At 46.2% G+C, this 25,574-nt stretch overlaps 1 protein-coding gene across 12 annotated transcripts in view; it reads left to right on the top strand.

Annotated features, from left to right (window-relative positions):
* Positions 1–25,574, top strand: part of Cadps (calcium dependent secretion activator) — a 452,771-nt gene that overhangs the window by 261,382 nt on the left and 165,815 nt on the right. For all 12 annotated transcript variants that reach the window (XM_060390975.1, XM_060390971.1, XM_060390969.1 and 9 more), the window contains exons 7-8: positions 11,405–11,516; positions 18,333–18,472. In XM_060390975.1, coding sequence (XP_060246958.1) covers positions 11,405–11,516; positions 18,333–18,472 — 252 coding nt within the window. The remainder of the gene's footprint in view (positions 1–11,404; positions 11,517–18,332; positions 18,473–25,574) is intronic.

Raw genomic sequence — 25,574 nt, 5'->3', positions numbered from 1 at the left:
AACTACCACAAAGACATAGTCATTATTCTCATTCAGTTATTTTTCAATTAGTTGAGGTTGGTTGATCTAAGATAGGCTCAGCTGAATTGCTCTGCTTCAAGCTGTCTGGCTTTGGCTCCTTGCTTTCTATTGAGCCCAAATCCTCTCTAAATAGTCTGTTCTGAATCAAGTCTGTGGGGACAGCAGTTATCTGGAGAAAGCTTTGTTGATAGTGGCAATGGGCACACGAGGACAAGTCCAGTCTTCAAGTTCATCTAAAGATCATGTTTGCATCATGTCTACTGATGCTCCACTGGCACAGGAAAGCCAACACGGATAATGGCAAGGTCAGAATACAGAACATGTACTCTAGCCAGAAAGAAAGCAAAATAGCAGCTAGGAGGCTAACGAGGTCATTCAGGGAGCAGGAAGGAAGTGTGTCTCTTGTAGAAGCCAAGAGAGAATGAATTTCTCTGAACAGTAACCTTCATCTACCCCAGAAAGCCCATCAAAAGGAGGCAAGAGGGTTGGTGGTGAAGGAAAGTGTTCCAGGTGCTCAGAGGTAGGCATTGTAGAGACAGAGATGGTTCTTGCCTTCACTTTCTTCCCTTCACTGCTAAAAATTCAAAAGGTAAATTCAAGCCCCAACTTTATTTTGTTCAGAAAGAAAAAAAAAAAAAAAAGCCCAGACAGTTTGGAAAGATTTGTAAGTCAGCTTATACCTTGGTGTTCTGAGTCTCCTGCTAGCTAGCTCTTGCATTTACTTATTGTACATCTTTTTTTAATTATTTTATTTTATGTTTCCTGGTGTTTCATGTGCATGTATGCCTGTGTGACAGTGCCAGGTCCCCTGGAACTGGAGTTACAGACAGTTGCGGGCTGCTTTGTGGGGGCTGGGAATTGAATCTGGGTCTTCTGGAAAAGCAACTGCTGCTCTTAACCACTGAGCCATCACTCCAGCCCCTTATTGTACATCTTTGAGGCGCAACTAAGTAATGATCACCACAATCTTTGTCCATAACAGTTATGGAAGCTTCGTGGAGAATAAATCCGGGAATCATTTCTCATCTGATCCTAACAAGAGAGAGTTGAGAGGAAGTTCCATAAGCACCCTTGTTTTACAGGTGTTATACCTTAAAGATGAAATTCTCCCACAAGCTCCTGTGTTCAATGCTTGTTTCTTGCTGGTGGCTCTGTTTTGACAAGCTCTAGAAACTTTGGAAAACAGGGCATGGCTGGAGGAAGTAGTTCATGTTCTGCCCCCCCCAATATCTCCTACCTGCCCATCCTCACCGTTGCCTTCACCCCCTCTGTCTCCCTCTCCCTCTTCTTTTCCCTCTCCCTCTCTCTCCTCCACACTGTTCTTTCTGTTTGCCATGAAGTGAAAACCTCCTTTGCCACACATTGCCACCGCCATGATATCCTGGCTAAATGCATAAGATAAAACAATCATAGACTGAAACTTTTGGTACCATGAGCAAAAATAAATGCCTTTTTCCTTTAAGTTGTTTGATTCAGTATTTCATCACAGTGAAGAAAAGTAACTTATACAACAGAGAAGAAAAGTAGACAGTACAAGAGAATGATACAGCTGAATATAAACCCAGGTTCCCAGAGTCCATATTCTTACTCTTGGTCCTGTAATACCTAGAGACAGTACGAACGTAAGAACCAGACTCAGGGCAGGAAAGTTGGAATTATCAGACCAGGAATTCCTGACTATCATTTCCATGCTCAGAATGCACTCGGTTTTCAACTTTATGGTGTTGTACAAGCAGCACGCATTCAATGTGAGAAGGACACTTCAAATTGGGACAGATCACCAACCAGGGCCTGAGCTATTGATATGGTTATGTGCCTCTTTCCCGAGACTGGGATGGGGTGCCCTATGCTGCTCCTTGATTTGATACTATGTTGCTGAGCTGTAACCATCACTGGTTGACATGCTCCGTGCATTTTTATCTTACATTAATTTCAGCTTCCAAAGTATTTATTGCAATGTAACCCCATCATAAGTCAAACTTCTGTCATGAAAAAGTGTTCATAGTATGTAAGAGAAGATATGTAATAGTAGCAGAGAAACTTTAATTAAAAGAGGATCAAAAGAAAACTCTAAAAGTCAAATACCCAGACACTTGGTGCCTTCCTACTGCATAGTAAACAATCAGTGAAAGTCACTTGTTAGTAAGTCCCTTGTGTTTGCAGTGTTGTGTTTCCTCCAGCCTTGGTCAGATGGGTGTTGATTTCATGAACCCTCTGCCCTGGGCAGGGAGCTGAATATTTGCAAGCCACAATGAGAAGGGTAGGCGTGGTCTCTGCCCTTAGAAAGCGTATCGAGCTTTTCTTATTCCATCAACCATGCCAAAGGATTCTAATTGGTAGCCAAGTATTATTCTATTTTGCTCTTACCTTGAATCCTACCCATATATTTACACGTGTGGGGGAGTTACCGGTGTTGACTGACAGCCCACTCCTGATGCCTGTGGATGTGTGTGTATGAGAGGCACTGTGCTACGTGCTGGGAATTCAGAGATGAAGGACCCACACAGAGGCCTTGCCCTTGCCACTTTCAGTCTAGCCCAAAGAGACCAAGTGAAATGAGGCCAGAATTAAATCCTTCTGGTAAATACAGTCCCTGGAGTTTTACTTGTTGAGGCCTCTGCTGCCCACACACACCCAGCCCTCTCAACCCCCTTTCCTGCTTGCTGCATTGAGCAAACTTGTACTGTACATACGAAGTCTGAAGGATGAAACAAGAATGATGTGTGGGTGGTCGGTGCAGTCTGTTTGGCTACGCCAGGGAAATTGTAGAGGAGTGGAGGTGAGTGAGCCAAGTTCAAGCTGATGCTTGGAGATAGTTGGGCTGAGAGAAGAGGCCTTGCAGAAGAAGTGCCAAGGACACAGACAGAAGCTTCCATCTTTCCACCTCACAACAACATGGTTTCTACAGAGCTCTTGCCTCCTCTCTGTAGACTAAGAGATAGCTTAGGTTTCCTAGTACCCCAAGGTCTCCACATCACACCCTATCAATTAGTCTGCATGAGACACACTGTGATGGCACAATTGATTCGCTTAAAGTAAGGTATCACACAGTCAGCTGAAAGGCAGGCCAAAAGACTTTAGCACAGTCGCCTCTGGGCAATTATTAACATTCCCTCTTAGCAACAGGAACACGGCACTTTCATTCCTCAAAATGACACTCCTCTCTTGTTAAAGCCCAGTTAATTTTATGAACTGCACTGATTTAACACCCAGCTCACATGAGCCATATACCTTGAATAAATGCAAATTCAATCTCTGTGACATGAATTATGGCCTTATGCTGAGCATCACCATGGCAACTAATGACATCACCCCACCCCCACCACCAGCCCCCACATAAACCTGCACAAAATCCAGTTCCCCAAGAGGCCGTTATATGCCTGATGTGGGTGTGTTCTTGGCTTACATACTCGTTCATAAATATTACTGCTGTCAAAGGTTTGTGGTGGATGTTGGCTGTCATTTGGGGAGGTATATTCCCTTTGTGGCAAATGTGGGGTTTTTGTTGTTGTTGTTCATGGGGGGAAATTCTAATGAAAATTACTGTGTGTATTTGATTAGCAACATTTGTTGATAACATATGGTCCAAAGAGGCTTCTGCAAATAAGAGGCTTTAAATAGTAAACAGAGATGTGGCTGAGACAGAGCAGATGCTCTTGGCAAACACACAGTACGAGGTTGCTTTACCGGGGAGCTCTCCCGTCCTGCGCTCCATTCCTCCCTAGATCAAAGTGTCCGTGTTCAAAGCAGTGGCACCGTGCGGTACATTTGCAGAAATAATGTGCTGTGACTTTAGAGTCACCCCTGCACCCCCGGAATATGAATTGTCTGCTACTTGCGCTTCTTATGAGATATTAGTAATAATGTAGTGTGACCAAGTGAGTGAGCAGATGCAAGCAGATCCTGAAGCAGCTTTTGGGCACCTCATGTCTGAAAAGTGTTTCGTCCCACAGCCTGATTTTCCAGTACACTGAGAGTGCTGCAGAGAGAACGCCATGAGGGATACAGGCGAGTAGATTGGATCCACATGGGCTGAGCTGTCCTGGCAGGTGTGTGCTAAGAGTCGCTCTCACGGGTGGGCTAGGTGAGCACACCTGTAAATTACTTATGGGAATAAGCATGGTTCCATTGCTAAGCAGGCCATTCTACCCCTTACAATGGGGTGTGGCTTTTCTGTAAAGGACCAAGGAGACATACTTCAGGCTCATGGGCCATGTGATCTGATCCGTAGCTTCTTAGCTCTGTGGTGGAACCGCAGGCTTGGACAACCTGTAGTAAATAATCATAGGCACACGCTAATAAAACTGCTGCTTTGCTTCAAAACCTAAATGTCAATGGGGCCCTCATTTCGTTGTTTTCCACCATTTACAAATGGGAAAACTGGGACTTGGGGCTAGGAAGATGGTTCGGTTGGTAACACTGCCAGATGGCTAAGCAGGAGGACCAGAATTTGCATCCAGGTGAAAAGATGACCATGCTCTCTAACAATGTGTACCTGTAATAAGCTCCAGCCATGTGAGGAGGGCCGGAGCTGGGAAAATAGCTGGAATTTGCCGGCTAGCCAGCCTAGCAAAGAATATCCGGCTGGGTCAATTAGAGCCTCTGTCTCGTGGGGATAAGGCAGAAAGTGATGGAGCAGGACACCCTTCATCTTCCTCTAGCTTTCACACATGCACATACAGGCACGCATAAACACACCACACACATACAAAACACATATGCATACACATAAGAGTTCTTGAAACTGTAAATACCATTTTTTGCCTCATGAGCTGTACATGAGCAAGGTGACAGCTGGAACTGACCCACAGCCACGGCCTAGCAACCATTGTCCTACATCTCTAAAGAGAAGGCCTCGTGCGTCCTGCCTGAGCACTGCTGGCTCAGACACAGTGTGGACGATAGCTCTCTCCTAGAAATCCCTCCACCAATCTTCTGAGGGCAATACTGCTCTTTTTATTATTATTTTTATGTATCATCCATATAAATAAATGTGCTCTGCTTACACCCCCCTTTAACTCTTCTAACTTGTTCTATATATATAAATTTATATCATATCTATGTATTTTATATATCATATATATGTAATTGGTCATATATATACATATATATATACATGCTACATTGTATTTTCCCCCTTACCCTCTCTTGTAGCCCACCCATCTTTTAGACTCTTCCTCCCATCTTCTCTTCTACATTCATGTCACACACACACGTAGATATATATACAATACATATATATAATATATGTATATTATATATACGTGTATACTGTGCAAATGAGAAAAAAATATGGTATTTGTCCTTACGAGCTTAATTTACTTTACTTTACCTGATAATCGGGTCTCTCCATTGCCCTCTAAGTGACAGAATTTCATTCTTCCTTATGGCTGACTAGAATGTCACTGTGTATTACACATTTTCTTTACTGTGCTAATGGGCATCTAGTATAGCTCTGTGTCTTGGCTGCTGGGAACACTGGAGTGGTGAACATGGATGCGTGCAAATCTGTCCACACTTGTAGTCCTTCAGGCTTGTACCCAGCTGTGCAGAACTGGATCGTGTGGTGTGTGTTTGGAGGAAGAGCTGTACTGGTTTCTGTAGGGCCTACACTGGCTTACATTCCAAGCAGCAGCGTACAGGAAGGAGTTCCCGATCCCCCAGTGCTCAGAGGCTAGCCGTTCTGACTGTGGATGAAATCCCAATCACGTCTCCCCAAGGAGACGTGGCAGACAGGGAATATCCTACCGATGCCAGACCTAGCAGTACCTGATGAGATGGTTTGCTTGTGGTCCCTTAGAAAGCATCTCCCCTAGGAAGGCCTAATTAGGCACCGCCCCTAAGCTATGGAGGTCAGCTTCTACTCAACCTGGTTGTCCTCCAAGTTAGTCTGGCGCTTCCTTACAAAAAGGTAGGACAGGTGCCGGTGTCCCACGACACAGGCATATTTGGAGGTACAGTATGTGCTTGTGGCTATTTATAACCTGGTGGCACTTTCTAACCTTGTCACTGACATCCACATTTCTTTGAGCCTTTAGCTTTGTGAGCCAACCATTGTTTGACATACAGGCATCCACACCTGGCTCCCCAGAGAGCCATCAAAGGCTGTGCCCTGCATGCTGCTAGACATTGTGGGCATTCAGAGTCACTGTGTTCCAAAACACTGTCGTCTCCTTGGGTCATGAAGGCCCAGGTAAAGGAGGCTATCACAGGTTACATCCCCCAAACCTGTGGCCTGATCGTTCACAGCCTGTCACCCTCCCTTTCTAGTTAATAATCAAGGGACTACTGTGTACTCCCTGGTTTATTACTGTTCTTGGTGCAGGAAATAGGTTTTACTGACAATGTTACTTGCCCCAAACTCCTGCGTGTGTGGAAAGGAAGACACAAAGGTACATGTTAGTCTGTGGGAAAGTACTCCATCTTGGGTTCCTGAGAGAGAGAGGGTTCTGGTTCAATACCAGGGTTGTAAGATCAGAAACTCAGGAATTTGAATCCCCTGTTGGCGATGGCCTGAGATCCTGGTCCATTTACTTAACCTCCTCCTCAAACTAGGTCCATCTATAAAATTATGATGTAACTAGGTATTCTTCACAGAGCCGTCAGAGGGCTTAAATGAGATGATCCGTATGAACACTGAGCTGAGGGTCTTGGCAAACATAAGCCCTCTGTAATTGGCAGCTCTGTTTCACGTTTTGTTAGCTACCTGAACAGGGTGACTACGGGGTCATTTGTGATAGAATCACAGAGAAAGCTCACCTCACCCCTTAGATTTTATCTAGCTTGTGTGCCTTCCCAACCTTGGCTTGAGATAAATCTTATCAAAATGCAGCAGTGTTTCCATTCTGAGAATCTTTTAAAAGGAGGTTTTCATCTTAGCAGCCATAGTCAGTTGCACAACAGGAGAAAAGGTCAGAAAAAAAACACAACAAAGAGAAATAGATTTATTTGTTGATGTATGGCCCACGAAAACACCAAAAGTTTATGATGCATCTCCACCAGATAATTTGTAAGGATGTCAAATGTAGCACTGTAGAGAAGTGCATTAAACATGGGGAATAAATCCAAAGCTAGAGCCAGGGTGACTGGGAATCGCAGCAGCCTCAAAAACGGAGCTTCCTGGCAGTTGCAGGAATAATTGAGTAAAGCACCCAAGGGCGTATGTGATGAAATGAAGGACAGACAGGACATAGCTGTGCAGAGTTAGACTACCATGGGACACATTACAGAATCCCTGTGCCTCAGTTTCCTCATCTGTAATTATGAGTTCACAGGTGTAGACATTTCACAGACTAGCTAATAGGCTTTTTAAAAAGATGCTATTTAAAGATAACCCATAAAGCCTCTAAAACAGGTCTGTGCCTAGCATGGAGCTGTCTGGGTACCAGGTAAAGGAGCCAGTTCTTGCGTGGACTGCAAAGTGATGAGTAGACATTTGTCTAACTTTTTCTCCGCAGGATGGAGGTATAGAAAGGGTCTGAGAATTAAGTCCTCTTGAAAGGAGGGAGCCAGCAGTAGCCTTCCCTGATCCAGTCCTTCCAGTCAACAGCCTGGGACAGCCCACACTCACTGCATAGCCATGCCCAGCCAGGCTTGCCAGGCAAGAAGATTCACTTTGTGCTAGCCTCAGAGGCCTGGAGCCAGGCATCTTCAGAGGCCTGTGGCTCAGGAAATGTCCTGGTTTGCTTTAGTGTCTCCTGTGACCATCTTGCAGCTCTTGGTGATTTTGACTCTAAAGGTGCATGTAGAATGAAGTCCCCCGAGGCAATGGAGCAGAGGGTGTGCTGAGGGGAAAAAAAAAATCCTTGATGTTTTCACACCATTTTAAATGTTTTAATTGTGTGTATGTCTGTGTGTATATGTGTCTTTGTGTGTGTGGCTGTTTCTGGGCGTGTCTGTATCTTTGTGTGTGTGTGTCTGTGTGTCCATCCATATCTGTGTGTCTGTGTGATTGATGTCCCCCTGAAAATGATGTAACTAGTCTTGATTAGAATAGAATCTCTCTTTTTTTGCCTGCTTCACTAGGCCAGGTTACTATTTTTAAAGCCTGAGAGATAAACTGGGGTTCAGCTGTGACCTGACTTCTTGGTGTGAGCCAAACTCCCAGTAGGAAGGCAGTCTCTTCTAATGGCTTGAATTCCATCCAGTTATCCAGGTTCGGGAGCTCAGAAGCACCATGCTGCCCCCTCAGTCTGAGTCATTTCACAGAACACGGAGCAAGGCATCACTGAGTAGCTTCAGAAGACCAGGAGAACTGAGGTGGTTTCTGCTAGACAGCCCAGGATATCCCTTCAGCCAGGGTAGGCCCAGCTGCATGGGTGGAACAGGCCTGAAATCCAGCTCCCTGGGAAAGCTAATGCAGGAAAGGCTTCCCCAGGCCAAAGGCCATCCTGACCCACAAATGAATTCATTGCCAGCCAGAGCAAATCAGTGGAAAACCGTATGTCAAAATAAAAGATAAAGGGACAATTTAGGGTGTGGTTCAGCAGCAGAGTAGTTGCCCAGCATGCGTGAGACCCTAGTTCCATCCCCAGTCCAGAAAAGACCAAGAAGAGGAGGAGGAAGTGGGGAAAGGGAGTGGAGGAGGGTCATGCCTTTGGGCAGGGCATCCTTGGTTAGCAGCAGCGGTCAATCTCTGCTAAGTAAGCCAGGAAGTCTCTCCAAAAAGAGAACCTGACAGGCAATGCAGGCAGCATACCCATCACACAGGATGGAGGGACCTGCCTGGGATCTTTGCAAAGGAACAGGCAACACCTTGAGTTCCCTCGTCTGTGAAATGTCCACTGAAGTGAACGTTTTCCTGGTGATTTGTGGAGTCGGAGTAGCCATGATTCCGCAGGAGGTGCTTGAAAAGTATGTGCTGGGGGATGCCCCACTCTAGGTACGCACTACTGTTACTGCACATTTTCCTATTTTAGGACTGGAAAGACATCCATGGTTTATTGGGGTCTCATCACGCACCAAGCCTGCAGCTATGACAATTACAATTACTGTAAAGTGAACTCACTTTACGCTCAAGGGACTTAATGTACAGGGATGTTAGTTAGCTCATCCCAAACCCTATAGTCCGTATGGGACTCAGCCAGGATTCAAGCAGGAATGCCTGGCTCTCTTTGTTGTGGCATCTATGCCAGGACGGATTCTCCCATCGCTGATCTGGATGACAGTGCTGGGAACCACAGCGGGAAATTCCTGGTGGGATGTGCCCAGCTTTGCTGTCTTGTTAAAACCTGTTTCTTGTTGTTCCATCTCACAGCCACTCTGTGTCCTCTCCCCGATGCTTTTGCGCTGTTGTGGCTTGCTTCCTGCACTCCTGTCTGCAGGATCCAGATCCTTCCCTTCTGTTACTCTGAGGATCTCCTACCCACTCCTAGGTCTCTCTGTTCCTCTTCATTCAGTTCATGGAATTTGCTTTATGAAGTTCAACACTGACACTATCAGTCGTGTTTCTACAGTTCTGTAAAAGAAGAAATAAAGGCAGCAATAGGCACAGAGTAAAATATGAAGCCCCCTAATAGCCAAGCAAATACCCACGAGGGCTGAAGAGATGGCTCATCCTTTCAACACTTGCTGCTCTTGCAGAGGACCCAGGTTTGTGCAGAGGACCCAGCACTCACATGGCAGCCCACAGCCATCTTTAACTCATCTCTGGATGATCCATGCCCCTCTTCTGGCTTCTGGATGCACCAAGCATATATTCACTAGGCATGCATGCAGGCAGGCAAAGCACTTATACACATGAAACAGAAATAAGCAAATCTTTTTAAAAATATCCATAAAACAATAATGACGGAATAGGCCAGGGGAAAGGTGAGAAGCGGTGCCCTGTGCAAAGCAAGAACAGCTCCCTTGGTTTATACTCAGCTCCTGATGTGGGACAGTCATCGTCTCTACATGAAATACCTGAGGGATGCACACTGCAGACCTTGAGTATGATCACCACTGCATACACCTTCGACAAAGGTGTTTCCTGATGAAGAAACATTTCTCATCTAGGTGTCTATCCCAGAGAAATAACCAGAGGCAAATTCGTTAAGTACCTTCTATCCAACTCAGTTGCTATGATAGACTAATGGTCACACATCAGCAACAATGTATTTAAACAATGTAACACTGTAGTCATTGAAACCAGATTTTAACAAATGCCTGCCAGTATGGGAAATTGATTATATAATGCAAAAACAATCTGTATGTAAAAGCTGTTGTCTGTACTATTTCCTGGCCCTGTAAAAGAACATATAGTTGATATTATTTCTTCATTCAAAACTATTTCTTCCGTGCTTCCCATGTATAAAGCATTATGCTAAGTTGTAAGATGTGCAATATTGCTAAGCAGAGCGCCTGGGCTCACAGAGCTGAGTGTAAGGAAGGTCCCAAGTAAGCAGTCAGGAGTCAGTCCATGAACCGGGCATACTGTGGAATTCATGCCGTACTGAAGACAGTGAGATCAGATGGCATTCTCTCTCTGAAGGTGATGGTTAGGCCTGAGCCGTAAAAGGCAGTAAAAAAAAAAAAAAAACAAAAAACATTGCCACCTGAGAAAACTGTGCAGGTGTCAGGCAGACCAGAGGTAGCAAAGGCAGGTGGCCCATGAAGGGAGAAGCAGGGCACAGGGAAGGGTCAGGGCTTCACCTTGGAACAGTGCTGGTGGTGACATGGAAGGATAAGGCAGGCTTAGTGTATATGGGTACAGGTCCACAAGATACTCTATTTGCAGCTGTATAATGGCTGGAGGAAGGTCTCCAGGGTGGTGACAGGTGGATGACGAAAGCACTCCTGAGGGGCTACTCTCTAGGGTGAGCCAGGCCCTTTGCTCCGCCCACAGGCTGGGTAAACCAGACTCTCTTCTGAGGCTGAGCCCTGGCTACCCATAAACTTCAAGCACCTCCACGCCCCTGGCCTTCCATCTTGTAGACCTTCTCGGTGGTGGCGGTCCTGTTCTCCTCTTCCCCTGGAGAGCATATCCCACCTGAGCCCCATGGCTGCTGAAGTCCCACTGGGAGGCCAGGTGCTAGCCTCGTCTCACAGCCCCAAATCCCCGTGGTCCATGAAGCAGGTGTTCCAGGACTGAGAGGAAAGGCTGGTGATTGTGTGCTGCTGTTTGCAGGAAACGGAGCTGCAGTGGGAAACCGTGACTTCCTTGGTGCTGACTGCAAGGCACTCTGGGAAGGTCCACGGCAACTTCAAAAGCATCTGCCTTGTATTCATCTCACAAGTTAATCAACACTTTCTGTCACTGCCGGCAGCTTTGGGGGTATTGGGAGTGGGTGTGACAGTCTACACTGCCTTGGGTTAACCTTGCACTTGCTCTTCCCGGGAGACGAGGAAGTTCTCCCCGTTTCCGAGGTGCACCTGTCTCCACTGACTGACCCTCTCTCCACAGCTGGGGCACCCAGGGTGACTTCTCCACAACCCACGCGCTGCCGGCCGTTAAAGTAAAGCTGTTCACAGAGAGCACCGGTGTCCTGGCCCTGGAAGACAAGGAGCTCGGGCGGGTGAGTGATCCCTTTGGCAAGGGGCGTGTGACAGAACAGAGTGGGTGTCTGCGGTGCCTTTCCTGCCCCGGGGTCATGAAGAAGCAGCACTTCCGGGGCTGAGGGGCTGCATTAGACTACACTGTTAGCTCTGAGACCTTGAGGTAGTCTCTCCACCCTGCGCCACAGTGCCTCTGCATAAACGCTGGCTAACAAGACACTCCACACCATCGCACCGAAGCTCTATTTTTAGCAAAGATGTGCAATGCTGCTGCCTAGCTTAACGTGAAATTCATTGGCATTTAACTACCTAACCTCCTGGCAACATTAGCATCAACATAATGAGATAAAAGGGGAACAAAGAGAAATTAATTTGCATTTAAACGGGGGCATTTAGAATATAGATAATTGAAGTGTTCTGTTCCCCCCATCCCCCCCCCCTCCTGTGGAGAACAGTCTGCTGTAGGGACCCAGGTTGGCAGAGCTGGGTACCAGGCCTGGGGTACCAGTCAACCAACTGGCCGATCCGTTAAACAACCTCCAGCAAAGCCCTCTTGACTGTCCTGGAAATATGGCCACAATGCCATGCTCTGAGATGCCACACACAGTTTAGGCGTAGATGAAGTTGGTTGTAAAGAGGTTTTTGTTTTGTTTTGATTTGTTTCGCGTGTCTGCCAATATCAGATGGGAATAGTAGAGAGTCAGGCAGGCTGCCAGATGCTCTTGCCCGGAAGGACTCTCCCTCCTTGAACATCCCACCCCATCCATCCAGTGACAGCAAGACCATACTCAGGGGTACTGTTGATCGAAATATCCTCAAAATAACTGACACACACCCTTAAAGGTGGCACCAAGGACGCAGTTGTCTTTGCTCCTTCTTTTGTTGCTGCGCATGCTGGCTGACCATGCCGGCATCCTTGAGACATTGTCAATGTCTCCTTAGACCTTGCTTGGGCTGCCCTGCCCAGCAGAGCCCACACCAATGCACCTCACCCTCCTGGTCCTGGCACTGTTGACTGGTTTTTAGTGACTGCGATCATCTGGATACCCTCCTTTCTGAGGATCTTGCCGGCCTCCTGGAGAGTCTCAAGGACTTGGTATGGCCATGTCAAAAGAGCGCAGAGCTGCCCAGGGGCCACAGATGAGCTTTGCAAGACCAAGGCCCCTGGGAAATCATGAGCCAGTGAGAAGGTGTGGTGGGAGAGAACAGACATTCTTTTCTTCAAATTGTTTACCAGTTCCATGCGGATAATTCTGCCCAGGATGATTAAAGCAGTGACTGCTCCAACTTCTCTGGTAGAAATGAGACAGTTTCTGTGGAGCGTGAGAACCTTGTCCAGGGCCACCGAGTCACAGGGAGCCCAGCGTCCCCAGTTGCCAGGCCCAGGGATGCTGTCCTCAGGATGTTGTTAGACTCAGCAAGCGCATAGGGATGAAGCAACTTGTCGGGAAAGGAAGGCTGGCAGCTCAACAGTCACCTTTGCACCGCACTGCCCCGGTGGAGAAATAAAGCAGCACTCCACCGAGGTGATGGAGTACCACACGGTGCTCGCTTCCAGGTCCCCAGGCACGTGCTTCTTTCCCCTTCAGGCTTCAGGAACTCTGCCCTGACTCCTGAAAGCACACACAGCCTGGCTGGCTGCTGACGGCCGAGCTCTGCTGGCCTGGCACCCTCTACAGGCAGTAGCTCTGAAGGTGGCAGCTGCGGGACATGAGAACACCATCTTTTGCTTTCGCTTTTTTTAATTAATTCATTCATTTAATCACTTTGCAGCCTGATCCCAGCACCCTCCCTCCTCTCCTCCCAATCCCACCCTTATGCCCCCTCCCTGCATTCTCCCCTCTCCTTCTTAGAGGAGGGAAGGCCCCCAAGGGGTGTCAACCCATCCTGCCACCTCATGTTGAAGCAGAACTAAGCCCATCCTCTCCCACTGAGGCTGGACAAGGCAGCCTGGCTACGGGAAAGGAATCCAGAGGCAGGCAACAGAGTCAGAGACAGCCCATGCTCTAAATCGTTAGGGGAATAAGCTGCACATCAGCTACATATGTGTAGGCGGTTTAGGTCCAGCCCATGCATACTCTTTGGTGGTGGCTCAGTCTCTGTGAGCTGCCATGGGCCCAGGTTAGTTTACTCTGTAGGTCTTCTTGTGGTATCCTTGACCCCTCCGGTTCCCTCTATCCTGCCACTCTTCCACAAACTCCCCAAGCTCAGCCTATTGTTTGGCTGTGGGTCTCTGCATCTGTTTCCATCAGCTTCTGGGTGAAGCCTCTCAGAGGACAGTTGGCATGGCAGAGGATCACTAATAGTCTCAGGGGTTGGCTCTGTCCTATGGGGTGGATCTCAAGTTGGGCCAGTCATTGGTTGGCCATTCTCTCAATCTCTGCTCTATCTTAGTCTCTACGCTTCTTGTAGGCAGGATAAATTTGGGGTTGAAGGTTTTATAGGTGGGTCGGTGTCCCTCTCCCTTCACTGGAAGTCCCACCCTAGGGTGACCCCAATAGACTCCTAGGAGCTTCCCCTATCCCAGAGATACACCCCACCAATTTCCATTCTCTCTTCCGGTCCTCCCCCTACACTCACCCTGCTCTCCCCTCACCTGATCCCCAACCCTGTAACCCTCCTCACCCCATTTCCCACCCATTCCCTTCCTCCATCTACTTCAGATTTCTAATTTATTTCCTCTTCTGAGTGATATTAAAGCATTCTCCCTTGGGCCCTCATTGGCTTCTTTGGGTCTATGGATCGCAGCATCATTTTCCTGTACTTTATGGCTAAAATCCACTTAAAAACGAGGACATGTCATGTGTGTCTTTCTGGGTCTGGGTTACCTCACACAGGATGACCTTCTGTGCAACTCCAAGACCTGACACTCTGATGCCTTCACACGGACATACATGTGTGAAGCAGCCAAAACACCAGTGCATATAAATAAAAACAAATTTTAAAAGCACCATCTTTGTCGAGTTCAGCCATTCTGAAGACCACATAGATAGTGGTCTGTCTCTGTCGAGCTAATTCTACCAAGCCAAGCAGGGTTTCCCTCCAGAGTCCTGGGGTTAGCTTCAAGCCTTCAGCCATATTTAGATTATTCCATCTGTGGTATGTCTCATACACATAAAATTTTAAAAATAAATACATCTTTTTTAATGTACTCTTAAAAAAATTCTTGGGGGTAGAGGGAGCTTCAGTCCTCCAGAGTGTCTGTGTGGGAGTGATTCACATATTTTCCCACATGAGCCTTCCCTAAGTGAACGAAGACTCAGAAAGGTCATGATATATATGATTATTATATGAGTATGTATCCCTCTTTTACTAAAACAGGTAAAACAAGTTATACATACACACATTGGTTGGACTATAGGTTTGAAAATTGGTTCATTGTAGCCCATACTAAGCTGTCTCCTTTTGCATGGCTATATAGTATTCCACTGTTTATATAGGTCTGATTTAACAGATCTTTTAGTGATGATTATTTAGAATAATTCGTCTCTGGAAGGGTAAACAATGCTTTACTGAATTGCCTTAGCTGTATTTACTTACAAGTGTTTATATTCCTATAAGATAAATTTCCTAAAAAGCGATTTTGCTGATCAAATTTTGGATTTTGATAGAAAAGTCAAGATTGTCTATATGCTAATTTATTCTTACACAAACTGTATGAACGTGGCTGTCCCCACATCCTCAATAGCACATGGTAGGGTTAGCCAATACATCCAACACTTGCATTGGCAGGCCTGCTGCTTTCGATCATTGCTGCTGCATGCTGGGTAAACAGAAGTAAAGTCAGGCACAAACCTTTAACCACCTACACTTGCAGGACACAGCCAGAAGTTACGGTGCAGTGTGGGAAGCAGTCTGCCTGAGACCTGGAGGAAAGCACACATCCAGGGCGGACCCCCTGGGAAGTGGGGATGCCTTTCCTGGGGAATGCAGACAAGGCAGGAGAGAGGGATAGATAGGCTTAGGCCAGAGATCAGCCTGGTTAAAAGCCAGGGCCCAGCAGCTCCAGCAGGCTGCCCCACATCCACTCTAGGCGGAGCAGCCTTGATTTCTGGAGTGCAACCTCCAGTAGGGTGGCTATGGCTGCCAGTTCACACACCCCCACACACAGGAAAGCACATATGGCCTCCACCATGTGTGACAGAGTGCTCACTCAGAAGCCTGGGACTCCAGGCCAGACTGTGGCTCCCACACATTCACAAGGGTCCTCGTCCTCCCAAGGTGCTGGCACACAGGAAGGGGACTCCAGCCCTTCTCAAGGATGGAAGAAGTGCTGGGACTTTATCTCTTCATCCACCCTGAAGAGGGACAGCAAGGGAATCCAGCAGCAGGCTTTGTGGACCGGCAGTAATGATGTGGTCATTTGCATTTTGGATGGACAGTGTGTCGCCAGCAGGAACTGCTCCTGGGATCCATGGGGGAGGGCTGTTAATGAGGCCCCGTGTACAGGTGGGAGAAGGAAGCCCAGGATGATCTTGGCATGTGCCTGGCCACTGTGCTCTGCCCAGCCCTCTCTTCCTGTTTGCCAGCGTGCTCCTCCTGGCCAGCTCTCCCACCAGACCGATTCAGCATCAGCGATGCTGGGTGAACAGCCCTTCCCTCTGTCTTCAAACGAGGGCAGAGATGCCATTAGAGTTGGAAAACTCCACTGCAAAGGCCAGCGAGACGGCTCAGCAGGCAAGCCTGGCACCCCGAGTTCAAGCCTCAAGACCCATGTGGCAGGAGGAGGGAACTGACTCTTGAAGCATTTTCTCTGACCCATGAATACACCTGAACACAGACACATACATGCATACACACACATACACTCACACACAAACACACACACACACACACACAAACGCACACAAACATACATACACATACATACATACACAGACACGTACATATATACACATACATACATACACAGACACGTACATATATACACATACATACAGAGATACACACAAGCACACATACAAACACACATACAGATGCACACATACAGACACACAGATACATACATACACACACAAACACACCAACACGCTTTCAGACACACACATACACACAAACACACATACTGTAGAACACATGGTCACACACTAACATAAATAAAATTTTTAAATATTACAAAAAATTCTCTGGAGCTGGAGAGATCATTCTCAGTACTAGCTTAAAAATTGCATTAGCAAGTTGAGCCCTGGAAAATAGCCAAAAAAAAAAAAAAAAAGGCTGGGGTGATACTCTGGCCTACAAGCATTGTATCTTCAGATAGAAGGCAAGTAAATGTCATGGACAGAAGCTGTCAGTCAGAATGCCAGACATGAGGTGCTGGAGCCCTGCAACTGACCAGGATGCCACCTGTCCACAAAGATAGCTGAGTACCACCATCATGAGCAAAGTGCCATGGTCACTCGGCAACCTCGGGCTGCTACCGAGAGGCCCTGTGGATCCCAAATCTTACGTATATTGTATATTCATGCTGTATGCACACAACTTCTCGAATTCTTTAAAACATGTGTAGGCTCCTCACATATCATATATATTCTAGACATTGGGTGCAGGAAAATGTAAAGGCTATGTAAATACTCTTATTCTTTGCTGGTTAGTGAATGAAGGTGAGGGAAACAGTTTCTGTGTGTGTTCAGTGCAGACAATTATTTTCTTCCCAAATGTTTTCAGTGTTTAGTTGGCCAAACACATGCATGTAAAATCCACAGGTCCAGAGAACCAAGTATAGCTGTTTCCCTTTGTATATACAGGGCTTATGTTTTTGAATGTATGTTGATATAAAAGCCACAAATATAATATGAACTTATAGTGTGCTGTTACCAGGATAATTGATCAAAACTACTTTCCAGCAGTGCAGTGTGATGGAGCCCCTGGTAGCCTCCTAGCTTTGCCTTCACCCTCCAAACCCTAGCGATCTGAGGCAGCATGACCCCAGCAAAGTGTCTGACATGCTGCCAAGAGGCATTTTTACAGAGTGGAGGCTGCTTCAAGCTCCTTCTGTCCAAAGCACAATGAGGAGTCAAAAAAGAAAAATCCCATTCCAAGTACCACTGATCCAAGACCCATAGACGTCTTCTCCTTCCTTTCTCTCGTTTCTCACTTTTCTGTCTTTCCCTACAGGTTCTGATGGGGTTTTCTTCTTATAATGATGAAAGGTTTAGAATGAAAAGGAGAGAGTAGCCTAGGAGCTGTCTATTACAAACATGCATTTCTCCAGAGCAGCTGTCATGATGAGAGACAGTGTTCTCTTCCTCAGGTTACTCTCTTACTACTGAATCTTAGAAAAATCAAAGCAGAGCTGGTGCAGTGGCCCACGCCTTTAATCCTAGCACAGAAGTAGAAGCAGGCAGATCATCGTGAGTTCGAGGCCAGCCTGATCTACAAAATGAGTCCAGGGCAGCCAAGATTACAAAGAGAACCACTATCTCAAGAAAAAAAAAAAAAAGAAAGAAAGAAAGAAGGAAGGAAGGAAAAAAGGAAGGAAGGAAGGAAGGAAGGAAGGAAGGAAGGAAGGAAGGAAGGAAGGAAGGAGAGAGAAAGAAAAAAGAAAAGAAAAGAAAAGAAAAGAAAAGAAAAGAAAAGAAAAGAAAAGAAAAGAAAAGAAAAGAAAAGAAAGCAGGATCACTAAGTCACCCTCCTACAAACTTAGCCAGCTAAAGAAAGAAGGAAGAGGGCATTCTGTAGGATGTGACTGTGAGCTGAGCCAGCCTGGGTTAACAGACGAGTTTTGGCAATGGAACCTGGGCTAGTAGTTGCATATCTTCTAAAGTGTCAACTCCCAAAAACCCTGACTGTTTTGTTTCTGTTTTCTAACAAAAACTGATGCTTTCTCATTACAGGTTATCCTCCATCCCACCCCAAACAGCCCCAAACAATCTGAGTGGCACAAAATGACAGTCTCCAAAAACTGCCCTGATCAAGACCTCAAAATCAAACTTGCTGTCCGAATGGATAAACCTCAAAACATGAAGCACTCTGGGTAAGTGTTCCTTTCCCCATTTGAGCTACGGGGACATTTATTTCTAGAGATAAAAATACAACAGAAGGGGAGAACGAATGTACATAGCTCAGTTTTGATTCCCTAGAAGTGCAGAAATGAATTAAGCAAAACACAAAGGGGTTCGGAGCATTGTGTGGAAGGAAGTGGAGAGGACCTGTAAGCAGCTATTAAAGTCCACAGTGCTGGCAGTTCCCAAGGCTTCTTCAGCTCCAATCTCTGCATTTCATTCATTTTCATTCAGGAGACTAACTTCCCTCCCCTTCTAAGAGGACTCCCAATGCAGTTGAAATGTAGCTGGAGCCTGCTGGGGGTTGGCCTGGCACGGAGGTCTCATATAGGCACCACTGTCTTCCTGCCAGAGGCTCCAGGACTCCCTCCCTCTCTGGGAGCAGCCACCTTCATGAAGTGTGATCAAGTGCCTAAATCGGGTCAAAAGCAAAGTCAAGTTGACTGAAGTTATAACTCCCCAAAATTGAGTATCTGCAATCGTCATTCTGTGAAGGTTTTCAAGAATGGCCAGTTGAACGACTTCAGACAGAGCAAAAAGAACAGGGAAATGTGGTTTCACTTTACAGAACAAAGCAATGGTTTAAAAAAAAAAATGTTGATGGCTGGTTTCTGTGAAGCCATAGCCTGCTAAATTATCTTTTTACATGTGATCCTTTGCAGAGGAGCAGGGCCATACGATTATGAAGAGGGAAGAGTCTAGACAGCAGAAGAAACTGGGCTTTTTGTCAAACATTGTATAGGCACCATTTGCCTACTGGCTGTCGTTCTCCATGGCCTTCTAATGACTAGAAAGCTTTGCTCTGGTCACTTGAAAACTCAAGATTGCATAGATGGCCTCGAAGTTTATGGAAGTTTATGGTACTAAGTGACAGTCAGCAAGAGGGGCCAGCTGAGCAGAAGCCTGCAAGAAATCCAAAATAGCAACCAGGACAGGAAGTGGACGTTCTTGCACATGAGCAGAGCCCGTATCACGCGGTCAGTTCCTGCCCGTGATGCCTTTTGAAGGCTGCTCACATGCTAGGTGCCAGTTCCTGAATGCCACCCCTACCTTAGGCTTGTAGAAGTTACACAGATTATTGTTGAAACTAAGCTATTCCCAAAGCCATGGATGGGAACAAAGTGTGAGTAGCTTGTGAGGAAGGACAGCGGCTACCTACACACTCTGTTCTTACTCGGGCCTCACTGAGGAGTCCAGCCAGCCTCTCCGCATTTCACTTGTATCTTATCAAACAGATATGGCACAAGTTCAAAGTTAACCTGGGCTGTGTGCTAAGATCCCATCGTCCCTGGATAAAAGCAGTGTTGAGAAAATGGCTCTATCAATATAATGCTTGCTATGCAAGCAGGAGCACACTTTAGAAGATGATATAGCAGGCTGTGGCCCCATAGAAACCATTATACGAGGCAAGGCTTGTCTGTAATCCATCCCAACACTGGGCAGGCAGAGGCAGGTGAATTCCTAGAGCTTACTGGTCAGCCAGTCTAGTCAGTTAGGTGAGGTCCAAGTTCAATGTGAAAAGCTGTCTCAAAAAAATAAGGTAGAGAATGATTGAGGAAGCCGCCTCTTGCAAACACACACACCCTCGGGTGGACACACACACGCTCATGTGGTACCTGCATACACATATGCGTTATGACAACACAGACATGTATAATACACACATACACAGGGATATGTTCCCACAGTCAGCTGTTCCTCCTCCCTACCTCCCTCCTGATACATTTTTCAGGAAAATGAAGGACATGTCCCCAGAATCCCTTTTCCCGCCAAGCTCCATAGTCTTGGTTTAAAGAGAAAGGAGTTGAGGCTTGGCGGGTCCCTGTCGTTTATGAGAAAATATCCTCCATCTTTAGCACAACACTGACTCATAAACAGTAAATATCCACTACAGGAACCAGAGTATGAGTAAGCGGGATGGAGGGAGGGAAGGAGAGAAGCAGGGGAGGGAGCCGATCGTGGAAAGCAAGCATGCAGAAGCACCTTCCTGCCATGCCTTTGAAAAGTCCTTGGAGGACTTACGCCTCAGCCTAAGGGCCAGGCTTCTGTTAATCCCTCTCTAAACTCTCTCTCGGTCACCCCGAGCAGACACTCGGCACAGAACTATTCTCTGCATTAGACAAACCCCAGTTTTCCACATTCTCCTCCTCTGCTCTGCAGAGAGAGGCCTACATGATTTCAATTCAAGAACTTTTTGTGGACTCAGTGGTGAGTGTCCTAGCATATTGTGGTCCATCTTTACCGTTTGAGTGATAAAAAAGATATTTAGCCAAGTTCCCGAATGACTGCATCACTAGGCTGCCGTTCAAGAATTACTCCTGCCAAGAAATACACCAGGAGAGCCTAGAACAGCCTAGAACAGAGTGAACAAAGGGCAATTGATATCAAGTCAGACCCGATACAGCCCAAACTGATGCAAGCAACCTTGACTGCATAAGGAATGATTCAGGAAAAGTAAAAGCATTTCTGGAGGTAGCTGGGGGAGATGTCCTGTTTTCTAAGACTTGAGTTCACCACCAATATCCACTTAACCAGGCTGGGAGGTGGGGACACGCGGTGGTAACCTCAGCACTGGGCAGGTGGAGACAACAGAGTCTCTAGAACTTGCATCTCCCTGATGAGCTGCAGGCTATGACAGACCCTGAGAAATGACGCTCAAGGTTGACATCTGGACTCCAGAGACCTGCACACCTCATTCATGTCCACACAAATACACAGGAACACGCACAATGTTTATGAACTTTTTTTTTCTGTTGAATTCACAAGTAGTAGGGGGATTGAGCCCTAGAGTAAAGGGAAGGCAGATTTAAAAAGAAAAAAAAAAAATGAAGCCACAGCATAAATAACGAAGAGAGAGCCTTGAAGGTACACAGCTGAAATTTATGTCGTAGGTGCTTTAGCATGTGAACAGAAAATCAGAGACCAGTCTCCTTGATTGGGTGCTGTGGCTTCAAGGATGAGCTCCTGGGCCATCTAGAATAAGTCTATGGAGTTGTTTTTAAGGGCTGGGGAGTTAAAATCAACACCGTTTCTTTTGGTTTGGAGCATTTGCATGTGGGGTTTTTGAGAATTAGCCACTCTGGGTACTTTTTAGCTGTTCATTGCTCTTCCACCTAGGGAAGTTCAAGGTCGGGCGTGCTTCACATCTCTCTTCCTATTTTCTCTCTGAAACAGCCCTCTAGAACATAGAAGGTACCATCTCCCTTTTTAACAGATGGCCCCTGCCTTCAGCCAGATGCTCAGCCCCACAGCCTTGACATTTCTCAAAATTTCTTACTGCAAACACAGTCCATCATCAAATCCCTTCTACTCTATTTTCAAACGGAATCCTGACTCCACCTCCTCATCCCCACTCCCCCTCTCCGCTGGACTCCAAGCCTCTCTTGCTTTTCGCCTTCACTTGTGGCTATTGCCTCCAAACCTCTCACTCATTCTCTGCCTCCCTGTAGTCTGTTCCATGCTCTGAACTTTTCTTTTTAAACTCGGTTCTGTCACTTGAATGCTAGAAAACATCTAGTGACACACACCCCCATCTCACTCAGAGCAAAGGCTCAGGCTGCTCTGTGCCAGCAAGGCCCTTCCTATTGAGAGACCAAAAGATAAATTAGCAGCTATTATTAAGACCTGAAGTAGGTGGGTGGAGAAGTCCAGTAATGCCCTGAGGGGAAGGACCGCCTTACTGCATTCTTTCCCCACCCACTAGAGATACAGTTGCTAGTAAACTGGCCCATCCCCCTAGGGAGGGACACCAGGTCATTATGGTCTGGGGACCTTCCTATAGCCAATCAATTCAAAATAGCATTTTGACCAATAGATGCTTGCCAGGCAGGAATTGGGCATGCTGGAAGGGACCAGAATCTATATATCACCCAACTAACCTGGGCACAGGTGCTCAGCTCCCACCGCTTCGGCGGTGGGTGTACAGTGTGGGCCCAAGCTTCAGCTTGGGATTTACAATAAAAAGACCCTCATGTGTTTTGCAACGAAGTTGATTCCTGTAGATCTTTTGGGGGCTCTCAAACTGGGTGTAACACTATCTCATGGTGAGCACTGACTCTGAAGCCACAATGGCATCCTTGGTCATTGGAGAAGAAACACAGGCTATCTCAGGGCCTTTGTGCCTTTCTGCCCACCAAGCTTACTTGGAATTCCTCTGTGCCTTGTGGGAAAGCCCTCCTTTCTCCTCCTCTTCCGGTTTCCTCTTGCTTTCATCATAAAATAGCATTCTGCATGATATAGTACATGGATGTCCTTGTTCATTTGTTTATGTCAGGTCTTCCCTTCTAGAATGTCAGTTCCTTTTCAGATGGCCAATTGTCTTTTTCAGTCACAGTACCTAGCACAGGATATAAGTTTTATAAAAAGTCTCATATATTATTTGGAATCCCATTTTACAGGTAGAGAAACTGAGGCTCATCATGGTGAAAACCCTTATGAGTCCAAGCAAGTACTGAAGTTGGCCTTAGACTCTTTTTCAGTTCAGTCCTAACTGAAGGTCTGAACCTTGACTAACTCTGCATGGACCAGTTCAAGATGTATCCAGGGAGCCACGGTAGCCACCAGCAAAAATTCACAGCATAGGAGCCACTGTAGCCCCCAGGAACAACTCAGCACAGAAGCCACTGTGACCCCCAGGAATAACTCACAGCATCTCTGTTCTCCCTCTGATTTAGCCTGGGGGTTTGGGGGGGTTAAAGCCCTCAGCCATCAAGATGTCCTCCTTTCTTTTCCATTTTCTTGCCTGGGCCAGAATAGAGCTCTTGTTCTTCAGAGCCATCACAGCCCTTTTCTACCACAGATTCCCAAGGTGCCCGCCATCCCTGTCAATACATGCTCTCCACCACACTGCCCGGATGGGCTGGCGGAATGCTCTTGGACTCTGTTCTTTGCTTGACTCCTGTGTTCACGCTTCATGTCAGTTAGGCTGGGCAGTTTGATACTGCGCAGGTGTGGTGGAGCTTACCTGTGCTCTCCTCTCTATCTCTCTCTTTCACTCTGTCTTTGTGTGTGTCTCTCTGTCTGTCTCTGTTTTTCTCCCTATCTCTCTTTATGTTTCTTTATCTGTGTCTGTGTCTCTGTTTCTCTCTGTTTCTTTCTGTGTGTCTCTGTCTTTGTATCTCTCTCTGTCTCTGTCTGCCTATCTCTCTGTCTCTCTCTGCTGTTTTTGAGACAGTCTCTTTTATAGCCCAGGCTGCTCTGGAACCCATTGTGCTCCTCCTGCTCCATTTGCTGGGTTACAGATACAGACAACCACACCCATTCTATGGAGGGCAGACAATGGGGCCTAGGGCATAGTACACAGCAGATAAACACTGAGTCAATTAAGGACATTCCCAGCCTCATTGCTGATTTCCTATCAGTGATTTAGTTATATCAAAACCCCTGGCTATAGCCTTAGCTTTGTTTTTCTTGCATTTCTGTTCAGTTTTGTTCAATGTATGTTAAAGCTTTTAAAGTAGATGTAGGAATTTTATAATTATTATATCCTTTTAGTGAAGTAACCCCTCCCCCATTGATATGGAACAATCTTCTCTCTCATTCTGTGCTATTATTTTTGCCTTGAGATTTAGTTTCTCTGACAGTAATGTAGGCACTGCAGCATTTTAAAGAAAATGGCTAATAGCAAGGTGCACTTTTTTGTAGCATTCTATTTTTAACTTAGTTTTGTCTTTAAAGTGCTTTTCTTGCTTGGTGTGGTAGCACAAACATGTAATCTTAGCACTCAAGAGCCTGAGGCAGAAAAATAGAAATCTCTGGGCTAGCCTGGACTGTAAAATGAAACTGTATCTCTAAAACATTAAGTAAGTGATGGTTTAAACGAATTGCATTTCTTGTTGGCAATACAGAATTAGGTCTGGCTCTTAATTCTAATCTGAGTATCTTTGCATTTTTAATTGAGATATTAGCATATTTAACTTACCTATGATAACTGATATGGCAAAGTTTAAATTTACCATTCTTCTATTTGTTATTTTTTTAAATGTAGGTATGTATGTATATATATAGTTATATATAAATATATATATATATATATATATAAGAGATGGAAAAGGAGGGGGAGGGAGAGGTAGAGAGAGAAGGAGAGAAAAAGAGAGAGAACACATGTATGTGTCACAGCATGGATGTGGAGGTCAGTGGGAGTTGGTCCTCTCCTTCTGCCCTGGCATCTGGGGATGAAACTCAGGCCATCAGGCTTGTGTAGCAAAGGTCTTGATGGCTAAGCCATCTCATTGCCCACAGTTGTCATCTTGCTATTTTTTTCTCTTTGACACAGCTGGTCTTTGTGTCCTTGTTTTCTCATGTTTTTTTCCCTGTCTCTTTTTGGATTAACTGAATATTTTAGGGTTGTATTCTACAGCCTTTGTTACACATTTTCTCTTAATAAGGTGAAATGGCTAAAGATACTTGTAGGCACTGAGAACCAGCCACAGGCAAGGCACCTAGCCTCTCTGTGCTTCCTTTCACAAATATCAAACAGAGGTAATGACAACCCTAGTCCCGTGGAACAGTTGTAAGGTTTAAAAGAGCTACTTCATGTAGAACATTTGTATAGGACAAGCTTTGCAACAACAGAGTTGGTGAGGGTGATGATAGTGACGGTGGTGGTGGTGGTGATAACAGTGAGGGCAGTGATGGTGGTAGAGGTGGTGATGATGGTGGGGTGGTGGTGGTGGTGGTGATGGTAATGATTGTAGTGATGGTGACGGTGGTGATGGTGATAGTGGTGGTGTTGATTGTAGTGGTGATGGTGGTAGTGATGGTAATTGTGGTAATGGTGGTGGTGGTAGTGATGGTAATGATTGTGGCGGTGGTGATGGTGGTAGTGGTGGTGATGGTGGTGCTGGTGGTGGTAGTGGTGGTAACAGTGGGGGAGAGTGATCATGATGGTGGTGATGGTGAGACAGGTGATGGTAGTGGCTATACCCACTGCCTGTTTGCATGTTTCTTAGAGGGAAGGTGTTTTGTTTTGTTTTGTTTGTGATACAGTGTCTCACTGTGTTGCTCTGGCTGACCTAGAACTCATTGCACAGACCAGGCTGGCCTTGACTCACAAAGATTAGCCTGCTTCTGCCC

The sequence above is a fragment of the Meriones unguiculatus genome, chromosome 9, assembly GCF_030254825.1.
Source record: "Meriones unguiculatus strain TT.TT164.6M chromosome 9, Bangor_MerUng_6.1, whole genome shotgun sequence".
In the NCBI taxonomy this organism is placed as follows: domain Eukaryota; kingdom Metazoa; phylum Chordata; class Mammalia; order Rodentia; family Muridae; genus Meriones; species Meriones unguiculatus.
This window is presented reverse-complemented; position numbering and strand designations above follow the sequence as displayed.